This window comes from Durio zibethinus, chromosome 4, assembly GCF_047325235.1.
Source record: "Durio zibethinus cultivar Kanyao isolate XHJ-2024 chromosome 4, ASM4732523v1, whole genome shotgun sequence".
NCBI classification, from domain to species: domain Eukaryota; kingdom Viridiplantae; phylum Streptophyta; class Magnoliopsida; order Malvales; family Malvaceae; genus Durio; species Durio zibethinus.
In genome coordinates, this window is record NC_143165.1 from 12,855,099 (window position 1) to 12,871,079 (window position 15,981).

A 15,981-nucleotide genomic window follows, 5' to 3' on the forward strand; every position below is an offset into this window, starting at 1 on the left:
AGAACTCTTTAAAAAAGAATGAGAAATACAGAGGATCTATTGATAAATAATCTAATTTTTTAATAGGGTTAATTTATTATGTTTTTCGTCTATGATTAATCGAAGGAAAAATAAAAGCTTAGTTCTCCTTTCTTTCTTTTTATACAGAAAAGATATTGAAGGATTCTAAGTGACGGATAACAACAAAATCTGCAAGGAGAATTGTCTATTAGAGGCGAGTAAATAATTTTCCTCAATTTTGGAGTGTTGATTTTTAAGTTTTGAAATATAATCTGTAATAGAAAACCCCCAAAATTTTAGGGTTTCCATTATCCCTCTCCAAGATTAGTTTAGGCAAATAAGTTAGACTTTAATTAGGGTTTAATTAAGTGTTGAGAAAGTTGGTAATGTGATTTTATTGCTGTAAAAATACAAAATAGAAATTTGATGGGAATAGAAAGGAAAATTTTTGTTTCGTATGAACCTTGATATGAACCCTGATGTTTACAGTAATTGATTGAGGTTATATTATGTATTAAAGGATTAAATACTACTATGATTATTATATATCATTGGAAAGCTTGCTAAATTTACTCTTCAATGAAATAAATGGAAGTCAATTCTAGATGTTCTATGAAGAGTAGTTTAATGTTTACTTAAGGATGTGTAAGCTACCTAGTAGTAGTAGCAGAGAGGAATTACGAAATTATGCTTAATTTTTATACAAGGATTTATAGATTAACCCATATATGTTTGGAAAGCTTATTGAGTCTACTTTCCAATAAAAGAAGCGGAATTGAATTTAGAGTTTCCTATGAATAAATACATAATTTTTATTAGAAGGTATACAGGCTGTCTGGCAACAGCATTTGACATAGATTGCAAAAATTGTTATAATTAATCCACAAGGAATCACAAGATAGACTATAAATGGTTAGAAAGCTTATTGAGTATAGTTTCTAATACATAAAAAAGATTTTAATTTCAAGTTGGATATCTTGAGATATGGTCATTTTAGTGAAAGTAGTGTAGGCTGCCAGAATTAATTGCTTGAGTTAATTTCTTGTTTAACTTAATTGTTTTAGTATAAGTGGTCTCAAATAGGTTGATTAATTACTGTTATGTTGAAATAATCTTGAATAGGCCATTAATTATTTGGGGAGAAAAATTAGGTGGTGGAATCGGAATGAGGTAAATAGAATTTCACACACTTTACTTGTTTTTGAATCTATGTATATATATGTTTCTAAATGAATGAAGATTTTATTTCATTATTTTCGATGTATGAAAATAGGATCAATGATATGATTATTTTACATTTCTCTGTATAAACGATGGATCATACTTATGAATGAAATAGGAAAATGATTTATGTTTAAAGAAAGATTTTATGATAGCTATGTTTTTGCATCTTGGGAAGTGGGATCATCGACACTAGAACTAGTTCTACACCTTGGTTAACGGGTAATAGTGGTTAGCATAGACATGATCATACAGTCCTACTAACGGGTTATAGTAGTTAGTGTAAGGCCCTAGCTAATATGTTATAATAGTTAGCAATGATCATAAGGATGAAATTGTCGATACGGCCAATGCCATAGGTTATAGTAGTGACCGTAGCTAACGATAAATAAATGATAATGATGATTTATGATATATATATATTTTTTACAAATTGATTCATGATTTGGTGACATGTTTGATATTGATTTATTATCCACGAATGCTTGATAGAAAGTTGATTTTTGAATTATTTTTGATATTATGAATTGATGAATATTTTTGAAATGATCTATATAGTACGTATGAAAACGATGTTTGATCTGATAAGGTGTGTAAGCCTATACTTACTGAACTATGGTTTGTTCATTCCCTATTTTTTTTTCTTTTACAAATGATATAAATGATACGTATGATTAGTCTTATGAGAAGCTAGAAGAATTGAGCATTGGAGAACTACTTAGAGAATAGGATTTTATGAAATATTTTTTTTTAGTTGTAATACTCGACATTTAACTTTGAAAGACTTGTTATTTAGTTATTTTATTTATTAAGAATTTTATTTTATTTAAAATTTTTTCAATAGTTATAAATTAAACTTCGTATTGTTTTGAAATTTTATTTTAAAATAATATGATCGTGTTATATCTCATCTCAGGCGCATGACAGTTTTCCTCTTTCCTTGGAAATTGATCTGTTGTTCTCTTGCTTCATGCTCAAACTTGACCGTGTTTTTAGTTTCTGATAAATAGATGCAAAAGGAACTGCTCAAACACCAGCTTGAGATATATTCCTCTTCTACAACCTCATGTCATCGTTGCCATCATCATCATCATCATCATCTTCTTCTTCTTCTTCTTCTTCCTCTTCTTCTCGACAGAAATATGATGTTTTCTTGAGTTTCAGAGGTGAAGATACCCGCACAAAATTCACTGATCATCTATATGCAGCTTTAAAAAGTAGTGGAATCGAGACTTTCAGGGATGATCGAAAGCTTGAGGCTGGAGAAGAAATCGCACCGGAACTGTTTAAAGCAATTCAAGAATCATGGTGTTCAGTAATCGTTTTCTCAGAAACATATGCTTTTTCAGGTTGGTGCTTGGACGAGCTTGCAGAGATTGTTGAACAGAAAGAAAAGAGGGGGCATAAAATTTTCCCAATTTTTTATGAAGTGGATCCATCTGATTTGAGAAAACAAACAGGAAGAGTAGCTGAAGCCTTTGCCAAACATGAAGAGAGATACAAGGAAAATAAAGACAAGATCCAAAAGTGGAGAGAAGCTCTGAGTGAAGTGGCTGGTATCTCGGGATGGCATTTAAAAAACAGGCAACACACTCTTTCCTTTTCTAGTTTCCAATTTTAATGACTGTAAAATTGTTTTTTTTTTATTACATGATATATAATCTTAAAAAGCTTTGATAATCTTGTGTATTATTATAGAAATTCATTTAACTAAAGGGTCATTTCTGTTTCATGATGTCGTAACATAGTCTTCCCTCTTATACTTGCTCTGTTTTTGGTCCCAAACTCTACTAGGAATAAAATTGTTTCTTAAAATAAAAGTGATGACCATGTTTCATGTTTTGTTTAAAATAAAAAAGATATATTAAATATGTATTAAGATTTTTTTTGACTTGGTTGCTAGTTATGATTTAATTATATATTAGCCATTTATGAAAAATAAAATCATAAATAATTTCTTCTGATCTTATAGATATTTGGTAATACTTAATTCGTTTTATATTTAATGTAATATTAATATATAAATTTTGTATACTGTCAGTAAATCAGTTGATATCATCTCATTGAATAGTTTTTTAAAAAATATTAATTTTTTATATATTTATTTAAGAATTTATATTTATTCTTTAATGAAACATTATCATCCATTCACTGATAATATATAGATTTTATATACTGATAATGCATTAAATATAAAGTCTAATTAATTTCAATTACTAAAGTTACTAATTAGAAACATGAGGCTTTAAGAGCATCCCAAATTTGTTCCATAAAAGATTGTTGTACCCTTATTTTTTGACTCTTAATTTCATAATTACCAACTAAAGTTTGATTCTCATTTTACTGTTTGTAGGCATGAATCAGAAATTATTGGAGACATTGTTAAAAAGATATCAACAAAATTATGTCAAACATATTCGGCTGTTCCTAGTAAGTTGATTGGAATTAACTCACGTTCGGAAGAGCTGCATTCGAAAATAGACTTTGGTGAAGATGATGTCCGCATTATAGGAATTTGTGGTATGGGCGGCATTGGTAAAACTACTTTTGCAAGAGTAGTTTATACCCAGATGTCCTCTCATTTTGAAGGTAAAAGCTTTCTTGCTGGTGTTCGAGAAGTTTCAGAGAAATCTGGACTTGTTTCTTTACAGAAACAACTTCTTTCTGATATATTGTTGGAAGAAGGTTTCAATCTATCCAATATTCATGATGGGAATGACATGATTAGTCGCAGGCTATCTCACAAGAAGGTTTTTGTTGTTATTGATGATGTTGATAACGAACAACACTTGAATTGCTTGGTTGGAAGGCGTGATTGGTTCGGTTTAGGAAGCAGAATCATCGTAACAACAAGAGATGAACATTTGCTCATATCCTACGGAGTGGATGAAGTGTATAAGCCTACAACACTGGATGTCGATGAAGCACTTCATCTTTTCAATTTGAAAGCTTTCAAGAGTGTTACAGGGCCAGGGCCAGGGCCAGAAAATGATTTCAATGAGCTTTCTAGACAAGTTGTAACATACACTGGTGGTCTTCCCTTAGCTCTTGAAGTTATCGGTTGTTTTTTGTGCGGTAGAGATGCAGCTCAATGGAGAAGTACAATTGAAAGACTTAAAAGAGATTTTGACAAAGAAATTCATAACAGACTTCTAATAAGCTTCGATGGATTACAAGAAACGGAGAAGAACATTTTTCTAGATATTGCATGCTTCTTCAAAGGGGGTGAGAAAGATTTTGTAACTAACATACTAGATGGTTGTGAGTTTTCTGCAGGAATTGGAATAAATCGTCTCATTGAGAAGTCTCTCATAAAACTTATTTCGGGCAAATTTTTGTGGATGCATGATTTGCTACAAGAGATGGGAAGAACAATTGTTCGACAAAAATCACCTGATGAACCTGGAAAACGTTGTAGGTTGTGGGATGAAAATGATGTCCATCACGTGCTAACAAAAAACACGGTAAATCATTCCATCAATGTTGCATATTTATTTATTTAGAAACTCGATTTTACTGTGAAAATTATTAGCTAGGTAGGTTACTAGTATGACATTAAAATTCTTATTAGTATAAAACCAAAATTTTGGGATTATGTAAGAATATTCTTGAATACATGAAAGAATATGATTACATAACAGTTTTTTTATCATACAAAGCATAATAATTGTTTGAGTGGTTGATTCCAGACTACTTAAGTGTATATTTTATTATAATTTTATAATTAATTCTAGATGAAACCATTTAAACTTATGAGCAAGGTTCCAACAGCAGGTACAGGAAAGTAACAAAGAAAAAAAATAAAATTATAGTTTTATAGTTAAATTATGAATTTTATCTATTTAAATTTATCGTGTTAAATTAAATAAAATCAAACTAATTTCTTTTAGTGTAAAATTTTATTGAGAATTAGCCCAACCGTTTAAATCTAACGCAAAAAAATCTTTAGCATTATGTTTCCTTTTAGTTCATTCCTCTCATAATTTAGCTATTAATTTTATTACACCATGCATTTTGAGTTTTATCCTTCATTTTTTATTTTCAGGCTACGGAAGCAATTGAAGTCATGATCATCGAAGATAAAGGGTAAAAAAAAAAAAATTATACACATTTATCTATGTATTCTTGACTTATTTAATTCAGTCATGGTTGCTAGATCATATATATTTTTAATATTTTATCTTAGGTTACACCTTTTTTATTGTAGTTTTTTAGTAAAGTCAAAATTATATTATTTATCATTTATTTATATATAAAAATGTGAACTCTAAAAATATTAAAAGTGATCGATTAAAATACTCTTATGAATTTTTAAATTAACAAATTTATTCTTAAATATATAACTTTTATTAATTTATTTAAGTTTAATTTAAGTCAACCAAAATTAAAAATAAAATTTCTATGAAATCAAACTACTTAATTTTAATTTTCAAAATATTAAAAGTAATTGACTAAAATATCCATAATAATTTTTTTTTATGAATTTTTTTATTATTAGACTCTTTTTTGTAATTCAACTCAAAAAATGCTAAATGTGATTAATTGAAATACCCTTCATAAAGTTTAGTTACAAAAATGTTAAACATAATTGATTGAAATATCATTAGTAAATCTTTTTTATAAAATTTAATTTAAATGAATTCTCTTTTTTTATTATTATTATTATATTTTTTTAAGCTAAACTTATATTAAGACAGAAATATGATTTTTCATATAAGATATAAATACAAATAGAATTAGATCAAAGATTATTAGTGTGCGTACGAATAAATATGAAATTTATTTTTTTAGTTGTTGTAAAAGCAATTAGGCATGTAGTTTATGTTGATAAATAAATTTATTAAAAATAATCATAATTAAATAATAGAAGCATTTTTTATTTTTTAATTTTGTTTTAATTGATTTATTAAATATATTTGTATATTAAATGATTTTATCGTTTGTATATTTTACAAGTTTATCATTTGATCATTGATAACATAATTAAATCCTTTTAATCCTTTGAAATAATTTTTTTAATATGTATTATTCTTACAGTTTAGTTTGACTTTTATAATTAATTTTTCTTTTGTATTTTTTTCTAAAATTTTATAATTGTTATTTTCATAAACAAAAACTAATATTAAATCAAATGCAAACCAATTGCACATCCTCTATCAACAATTAGTACTATGTGATTCTTTTAATACTTTAATTGGATTTTTCACTTATATAATTAAATAATTCATAAGGTATTGGAGTTACCAACAACTCAAAATATAATATTGCCAAATTATCATAAGAATTGTTTACCTTAATTGAAACAATAAGTGATTTAATTTTCTTTCAAACGTTTTATATTAATGTACATATAACAAAAATTTTACCTAAAATTATATACTTAAATATATAAACATAAGATAAAATTTATTACTTTGATTAAAAGTGTATACTCATTACTTTGTAAGTCGTCTACTTTGCAAGTTATTCATCCAAACTTAAAAGGCTCATTTGCAAAAAATAAACTCATTGGAAAAATGGTTAGACTTAATTTCAACGTTGAGTTTGATTCAAATCATATAATATATATAATTTTTTATGTTTATATACATATTATGTAATTATATTTATATATAATGTATAATATAGTATGTAATAAAGTGAAAAAAAAATCAATAGTAAACCTAATAGCCATTCAAAATTAAAGTGAAAAGTCATAGGTAATCACCTAGTTACTACTCAAAACTAAAGCATAACCAATATGAAATTAAAATCATGTGGCAAGTGTGCCAATAGAAATAGTGTTGCAAAAAATTTGATTGTATTAACTAAAAAAGTTCAGTGTTTCAAAAAAAAAAAAAAAAGATAGATCCACCTGAATATTGATTCTTGCTTTCTATAGGTGTTGAAGGCATCGTATGGTTGAAACCCAATTTTGTTTTGCCCTTATTTTTCAGGGAACAGAACGAAAGGTTCACTTTGAGTGTTGATGCCTTCTCGAAGATGACAAAATTAAGATTGCTTAAAGTCTTTTATCTACCAAATTCTCATGATCTCAATTATCTCTCTATTGATCAGTTAAGGCTTTCAGATAAGAGTCAATATCCCTCCAGATGCTCGCCTTTAAGCTTCCAACAAGAAAACCTCCCATTAAGATTGCTTAAAGTCTTTCTTCGACCCAATTCTCAAGATCTCGAGTATCTTTCTGATGAGTTACGGCTTTTAGATTGGAGTGGATATCCTTTCAGATCCTTGTCTCCAAGCTTCCAACCAGACAATCTTGTTGCACTTCTCCTACCTTATAGCCACATTGAACGATTATGGGAGGAAAACAGTGTAAGAAACACTTCATTAATTTGATGTTTGTCTTTTAGCTTATTTTGAGATGAATTATAAAAAGTTTGAATAAGATATGAAAATAACAATAAAACGAAGAGTTTTCGATTATTTTCTTCTCCCTAATTTATTATTATTTTCAACAGCCTTTACCTAAATTAAAATTAGTCAACCTCCAAGGCTCCGAAAATCTGATCAAGACACCAGACTTCACAAAGGCTACACTTCTCGAAAGTTTGATTTTGGAAGGTTGTACCAGAATAGTAGATGTTCATCTACCTGTCGGAGTTCCAAGCAAGCTTAAACATTTGAATTTAAGAGGCTGCAAAAGTCTTAGGAGTTTTTCAACCAAAATAATTGGAATGAAATCTCTTGAGCATTTAATTCTTTCAGATTGCTCAAAATTTGAAAGGTTTCCAGAGATTGATGGAGAAATGGAATGTTTGCAGGAGCTTCATTTAGATGGAACAGGTATTGAAGAACTTCCTTCTTCAATTGGACATCTCAGCAGGCTTAAACTTTTGAATTTAAGAGGCTGCAAAAGTCTTAGATCTCTTCCAACCAAAATTGGAATGGAATCTCTTGATAAAGTAATTCTTTCAGGCTGCTCAAATCTTCAAAGGTTTCCAGTGATTGATGGACAAATGGAATGTTTGCAGGAGCTTCATTTAGATGGAACAGGCATTGAAGAACTTCCCTCTTCAATTGGACATCTCAGCAGGCTTAAACTTCTGAATTTAAGAGGCTGCAAAAGTCTTAGGAATTTGCTTTCTCTTTCCTTGGCTCTTATGTTACCTCCTTTGTCAGGTTTGAATTCTTTAACAAAGTTGAATCTAAGTGACTGCAATCTTGGGGATATTCCTAGTGATATTGGCTGTTTATACTCTTTGAAAGTACTTTATCTTGGTGGTAACAATTTCATCTGCCTACCAGAAACTCTTAGTAGACTTTCCAACCTTTATTGGCTTGACTTGGTAGATTGCAAGAAGCTTAAATCATTACCTAACCTTCTCCGTATGATAGAAAAGGTGTACGTAGATGGTTGTGCTTCACTGGAAGAAGTCGATGATCCAATAACAGCATGCAATCCACGTTTTGGCGGATTTGAACAATTTAGAGGTATTAACTGCTATAAATTGGTTGAGAAAAGCAATGCATTGACAATGCTAATAAAACAAATTAAGGTTGGTATCTCTCTCACTGAATCTCACTTTCTAGAATACATTGTATTCGTTTCCAAACAACGGGATTTTTTTTTTTTTTGGCAGGTACTTGCGAATGTAAGTCGAGAAATTGACATTCTTGTACCTGGAAATGAAATCCCAGAATGGTTCAACCATCAAACGGATGAATCTTCAATAAAGATAACACTGCCTCCTAATATTCAGAATGATAGTCAGTGGGTGGGAGTTGCTCTCTGCTGCGTTTTTGTCTCTGCCTTCAATGATGATGATGCTTGGGAGTATGCCTTCAATGTTGATGATAATGCTTGGATGCGGCGGGAGGTTCTCAGCCATTCGATAAAGAGTAACTATTGTAGTTGTGATCGGTCCATTTTTTTCGCAGAAAATAATAGGCGGCAGTGGGCCAAGAAGGACCACCTTTGGCTAACTTATTTGTCTCGTTCCCGGTTATATCTATCTTGCTATGAGGACGAATGGCGTGAAACCAGGTGCGATCAAATGTTTGAATCCGTAATACCAAACCCGGAGTTTTTCAAAGTGAAAAAGTATGGGCTTCGAATAGTGTATAAGAAAGATTTGGAAGAGACGGAACAAATGCAAGAGCAGCACAGCAGTCCAGCTTCTACAAATTTTGATGACAGGGAATGGTAGTGTTGCCCATTTAAAGCGATTGAAAATATTTAAAATTTCATAATGGGAAGAAACATTAATTCTGGTAAACTACTAAACACTCGTCTTTATAATATTTTTTTTGTTAGACCTTCTACACTGTTTACTTTTATTTTGTTATTTCATTTTTTTTGCAGGATTGAAGCTTGGACTATAATGAATTTCTTATTTATTTATTTATTTACATTTTATTCTGGACAATAAAAGGATATACACTATCATCTAATCTCTGATAACTCTAATTTGCATTATATATTTTTTTTAGTGGAGAAATTTTCATTATATCTACGTGCTTTGTTTCCAGGTTGAATTGGATGACATCGAGTAGAATAAATAATTGAGACAAGCTGTTGGAGGCAAGCAGCATTACTCTACATAAAAGTAGGTGGGAGGGTAAAATATGTTTGATGTCGTATGGAGCATGAACTTCTTATCTTTGCTATAAGATTGTATTGTAATTTGTTAAATTTAAAACCCAGTTTCATTTGTTTTCACTCGTGTTGCTTAGGCCTTAGTTATATGTATGATTGGTTGCATAATGTAACGGTGTTTTGGTGTGATTGAGAGCTTGGTTTAATAGCTTTATGTGACCTTTTTTTATGAGAAATAGTAAAATTTCATTAGATATATTGCACTAAAAGTTTAGATTTTTCATATTTATTTGGCATGTGTAGGTACAAATATTGAATTTAAGGAATTTTAGATATTTTTTATAGAAATTTAAAAGATTTTATATGCAAATTATGCAAATGGTTTAAACTAGTATTTATAGGTCACGATAGGATTAATGAAATTTTTCTTGACTTTTCTTGCATTATTTTTTAATATTATTGTCATAATTTGTTTTAGCGAATTGTATGACAAAAATGTTAATAAAGTGTTTGGAAATTTTTGCAACAAAAAGAAAAGGAAAAAAATATTATATATATATATGAAGCATGCAAAAAGGACGTTGGTGCATGGTGCAACGAAGGAGCATCAAAGTTGTTGGGCATTTCAAGCTGGTTTAAGGGCACCAAGAAGAGTGGCTAATGTAGCACTTAAGAGGGCTGTGATTGGTCTTTATTTTCACTCTGTGAGTCATCAAATACAAGTGAAATCAGATTGCAATTTTGTGAAGAGAATAGGCGCCAAACAGCCAAACAACCAGACCAAGCAACAGTGCACCAGGGAAAGAGGAAGGCCCTAGAAGCCCCTCTGCTGGGAGACTTTTCTGGATTTTTGTATGACCTTGAGCTCCTCCCTTTTGCCTATAAATAGAGGGAAGAGTTCTGGCAATTAAGTGAGTTTATTAGGATTTAGATTTTTAGTTATCTACTTTCTTGCACTTTTTTTTTTTACGTTTTAAATTTTTATAGTAGCCAAACACTATTTCTGTCATTTTTTTCCTTGAATATTTTTGCAATCTTACTGTTTCTTAAGTGTTTTTAAGTGTTCTTTCCAAATCTTTTAATAAAATTTCCATTTGAATTCATTTTTTTAACTCAAATCTATTGATTTCTCATTGATATTCAAATATGTTTTTGAATCAACCAATTCTGACCTATTTAAAATTTTTAGAGCATAACTTATTCAAATCTTAATTGTTTTTACCAAAAAAATTTTTTATAGTTTTTTAATTCAATTAGTTACAACATATTAAAAATTCAACCTCAAATTCATACTACAACATTCTAGTTCAAGCTTGAAAGATTTGGTCAGATGAAGTGACAGTGCAATTTCAATTTTGATTCAGCAAGTTTGGCGTGGACTTCTCTTCATTTTGATGATTTATTTGTATTCTTTTCTCCTTTAAATCTTTGTTTCTACTTGTTACTTTATTTTGTTTAATTTTATACAATTTATTTTATGCTTTTAATTGCTGTTTGATTAATTTTCTTTATTGACATTTTATTTCAACAGATTCTGTACTTGCTTTGATTAATTTTTTTTATTGATATTTTTTATTTGGTTTTAGTAGATTTCATGAATTTTTTTAGTAGAATTTTAATTTTAACATATTATTTTTTTTTACTTGTTAATTTTGTTTAGTTAATTTTTCATGCTTATTTTTTTATTGAACTAACTTTAGAAAGATATAAAGATAAAATATACTTAATTTAAAAACATCTTTAATTAATTCATGTGGGATCAAAATCTAAATTTTTATAGTTTTTATTATTATTTAATAGCCTGTCCGCTTGCAAATTATCCCAATCAATATTTGAAATAGTGTCGATGGTACAAAAGAATTCAGGAAGAGACATCCACCACAATTTTTGGTCTCCTACTTCACAATCAAGTCAACCTTCTCAAGGTTAAGTGCAAAGACATTAGCACTCCTAACATAAGAAAATTGACATAAGGTAATGAATCGAACCATACATATCATTCAATACTTAAGATGTAACAACAAAATCAAAAGATTCAATTTTTATATATAGTTGATCAAATATGATTTATTAAATTGATCCTTATCACCATCATTAAGGCGCTTTTTAACCAACAAGTCCCTTACTTAAAAGGAAATTCAATAATAAACAAACCTTATGATATTATCAATGTGATTGAGCTGCATTTGATGGCAAATGCAATGTCAAATAATATATAAAATTTTGATTCAAAATTTCGATTATGGTGAATTTGCTCTCAATAAGAAAAGCATATAAAACCTGCAATTGCACAATTACTAATACAATTGCTTTCAAACGCAATTGTGATGGGAATTGTAATATAAAAAAAATGCCTTAATTTCTTGGAAAAAAAGAAGCAACTAATTTGTGAGCATTAATTAGAATTAATAATGCTCTCTTCTTGTGCCTCACCTTACGCTCTAATCATCCTATCATGCTTGTTCCATGCCCCAATTCAAATTGCAATTGCCCTTCCCATCCAAAATCAAAACTATAATAATTGAAACAAGGTTAACCACTAAAGAAGAAGAATTACAATAGTTGCTTTAAATTCTTTATCCAAAATTTGAGAATTTTGACATTTTCAAGCTGTTCGAAGCAAAGGATCGGTTATATCTCTTTGTTTTACATAAATTTTTCTATGGAAAAATTAAAAAAAAATACTAAAGAGAAAAAGAAACGAGGTTAATATACGTCAAAGTATAAATCTCACATTGACTAATCCCCACATTACATGTTAACATTTCCTTCCAAGTAAGCATTACTTGTGATCAAGGGTCATGAATGGCTTAATCACATTGGAAAATGTCACCCTTGACCCCAGCATTAGGCAAGAAGGGCATACCCCTTCTTCCAGGAATGGGTAGCCAAACAAAATTTGAAGAATTTACGGGTCCTACTACAGGCTGGAGTGGGTCTATATTTATTCTATCGTCTGTGGTTATTTAGCAAACTTTTTCCTGTTTTGCTTAACAAGATTTTTTTTTTGTCAAATCATGCCAGTACTCCTTGTATTATACAAAAATTTGGAATTTAACCCCTTTACTTTAATTTATAAAAAATTTAATCTTTTTATAAACGGTTTCAATTTATCACTATTAAAATCGATAACATGGATTTTGATGTGCTAACGAGTATATTGACCAGGCTTATGTGGTTGGGTAAAAGGGCTCATGATGTGCAGTGTAAAAAATAATGCCATGTGGCCAAAAATTTTTTTTTTATAATATGTCTTAACAAAAAATTAAACTTTTCTCTTAACAAAAAAACTTCACAATCGTTAATCACAATTTGACAAAAAACAAACCCAAATCTCTAACCCCATTTCCTAACATATTGAAATGCCAAATCCCTAAACCCATCACACCATCAAACCCTAAGCTAAAACCCTAAGAGTTATCAATTATAAATGAGGAAGGTTTTGATGACATCAACTGAAACAAGAAAGGTTTCAAAAGTTGGAGATGTTCGAATGGATGTCATCTTTTATATTTGGGATTGGGTATCATTGGGATAATAAAATCATTGCTTTGAAAAATGATTTGATTCACAACTTAAAAGAAAAGAAAGTTTTATTATCGTATAAAAGTACTTTTCAATATTATTTTTAACTAATTTACTTTGAGAAAAAATTTAGTAACATTGCCCTAAGAAACTAACCAATAAAAATTTTCAAGAATTTATTTTTCCAATCACTTATTTAAAAAAGGTTTTTTTTTTTTTTTTTTACAATTGAATAAGTATTTATTGATTTAAAAAATATAATGAATTTATTTAATAATTTTTAGAAATTATTTTAATTAAAATTAATTTATATTTTGTAGTTTTCTATAAAATATAAATTAAACTAGTGTCAATAGGTCACATTAGGATTAAATGAATTTTTTTTTTTACTTCTCTTGCATTATTTTTTAATATTATTGTCATAATTTGTTTTAGTGAATTGTATGGTAAAAATGTTAATGAAATGTTTGGAATTTTTTGCAACAAGAAGAAAAGAACATATACATATATTTATATATATGAAGCATGCAAGAAGGACGGACTTTGGTGCATGGTGCAAGGGAGGAGCACCAAAGTTGTTGGGCGTTTCAAGCTGGTTTGAGGGCACTAAGAAGAGTGGCTGATGTAGCACTTAAGAGGGCTATGATTGGTTTTTATTTTTTACTTTGTGACTCATCAAATACTAGTGAAATCAGTTTGCAATTTTGTGAAGAGAATAGCCGCCAAACAGCCAAACAACCAGATCAAGCAACAGTGCACCAGGCGTGAGCACCAAGGAAAGAGGAAGGCTCTATAAGCTCTCTGCTGGGAGACTTTTCTGGATTTTTTTAAGACTTTAAGCTCCTCCCCTTTGCCTATAAAAAGGGGGGAGAGGGCTGTTAATTAAGTAAGATGATTAGGATTTAGATTTTTTGTTCTTTATTTTTTTGCACATTTTTTTTTTACACTTTAAATTTTTGTAGTAGCCAAACACTATTTCTATCATTTTTTTTCTTTGAATTTCTTTGTAATTTTATTGTTTCTTAAGTGTTTTTAAGTCTTCTTTCCAAATCTTTCAATAAAATTTGCATTTGAATTTGTTTTTCAGCTCAAATTTATTTATTTCTTGTTGATACTCAAATTTATTTTTGAACCTGTCAATTTTGATCTACCTGCAATTTTTAGAGCATAGCTCATTCAAATATTACTTTTTTTTACTGAAAATTTTTTTCATAATTTCCTAATTCAGTTAGTTACAATATAATAAATTTTCAACCTCAAACTCATACTACAACATTTCAAATCAAACTTGAAAGATTCAGTCGGGCGAAGAGACAGTGCAGTTTCAGTTTTGATCCAGCAAATTTGATATGGACTTCTTTCCACTGTTGTGATTTGTTTATATTCTTTTCTCTTTTAAATCTTTATTTCTACTTAGTACCTTATTTAATTTAATTTTGTGCAATTTATTTCATGCTTTTCGTTGCTATTTGATTAATTTTCTTTATTTCATGCTTAGCTTTAGGTACAAGTACAAACTTTAGCTTTCATTTCTTGGTCATACCATGCATCAATTTCAGTCTCTACATGGTGTCAATTTCAGCTTAATGTATAAATTTTTGTTTCTTCACTTTTACATCCCTTTTATCCATATATTCAATATTTAACTTTCATTTATGCATTTTCTTTGAGTTACCATTTGTTCTTACATTTTAGGATTAGTTATAATTTTTCTTTGGTATTTTGTACATTTTTTATGTCTATTTTCTATTTGATTTTAGTAGATTACTTTATTTTTTTAGTAAAATTTTAATTTTTGCATATTAGTTTTTCTTTTTACTTGTTAATTTATCATGGTTATTTTTTATTGAACCAACTTTAAAAGAGTATAAAAATAAAAGATATTTACTTTAGGAACTTTTTAAGCTAATTTTCATTGATCAACATCTAAACTTTTACAATATTTATTATTATTTAACGATCCGTGCGTTTACAAAATTATCCCAATCAATATCTGAAATAGTATCGATAGTACAAAAGAATTCAGGAAGAGACCTCCACCACAATTTTTGGTCTCCCACTTCACAATCAACTCAACCTTCTCTAGGTTATGTGCAAAGACACTAGCACTCCTAACATAAGAAAATTGACATGAGGTAATGAATCGATCCTTGTATATCATTCAATACATATGATACAACAACGAATCAAACGATTCAATTTTTATATATAGTTGACCAAATATGACTTATTAAATCGATCCTTATTACCATCATTAAAGATTTTTAAGCAACAAGTCCCTTACTTAAAAAGAAATTCAATAATAAACAAACCTTATGATATTATCAATGTGATTGAGCTGCATTTGATGGCAATTGCTTAAATTAATGACAAATGCAATATCAAATAATATATAAAATTTTGATTCAAAATTTCGATTATGGTGAATTTGCTCTTAATAAGAAAAGCATATAAAACTTGCAATTACATTATTACTATTACAATTGCTTTCAATTGCAATTTGTGAGCATTAATTAGAATTAATAATGCTCTCTTCTTGTGCCTCACCTTACGCTCTAATCATCCTATCATGCTTGTTCCATGCCCCAATTCAAATTGCAATTGCCCTTCCCATCCAAAATCAATCCTATAATCGAAACAAGGTTAACCACTAAAGAGAAAAAGAAACGAGGTTAATATACGTGAAAGTATAAATC

The 15,981-nt window shown here is 29.0% G+C and overlaps 1 protein-coding gene across 1 annotated transcript; it reads left to right on the forward strand.

Moving 5' to 3' along the window:
* The first annotated feature begins 2,130 nt into the window (after nt 1-2,130).
* LOC111288884 (TMV resistance protein N-like) lies at nt 2,131-10,026 on the forward strand. The gene is made up of 7 exons (XM_089759683.1): nt 2,131-2,805; nt 3,575-4,685; nt 5,267-5,307; nt 7,158-7,536; nt 7,683-8,720; nt 8,805-9,435; nt 9,694-10,026. Exons 1-6 carry the CDS (start codon nt 2,288-2,290, stop codon nt 9,369-9,371), a joined length of 3,654 nt encoding a protein of 1,217 aa, XP_089615809.1. The 5' UTR covers nt 2,131-2,287; the 3' UTR covers nt 9,372-9,435; nt 9,694-10,026.
* Nucleotides 10,027-15,981: the final 5,955 nt, after the last annotated feature.

Coding starts and splice junctions, on each gene's coding strand:
- LOC111288884 (XM_089759683.1), top strand. CDS start 2,288: ATGTCATCGTTGCCATCATCATCATCATCATCATCTTCTTCTTCTTCT. Junction 7,537..7,682: donor GATTATGGGAGGAAAACAGT/GTAAGAAACACT, acceptor TATTTTCAACAG/CCTTTACCTAAATTAAAATT. Junction 8,721..8,804: donor TGCTAATAAAACAAATTAAG/GTTGGTATCTCT, acceptor TTTTTTTGGCAG/GTACTTGCGAATGTAAGTCG.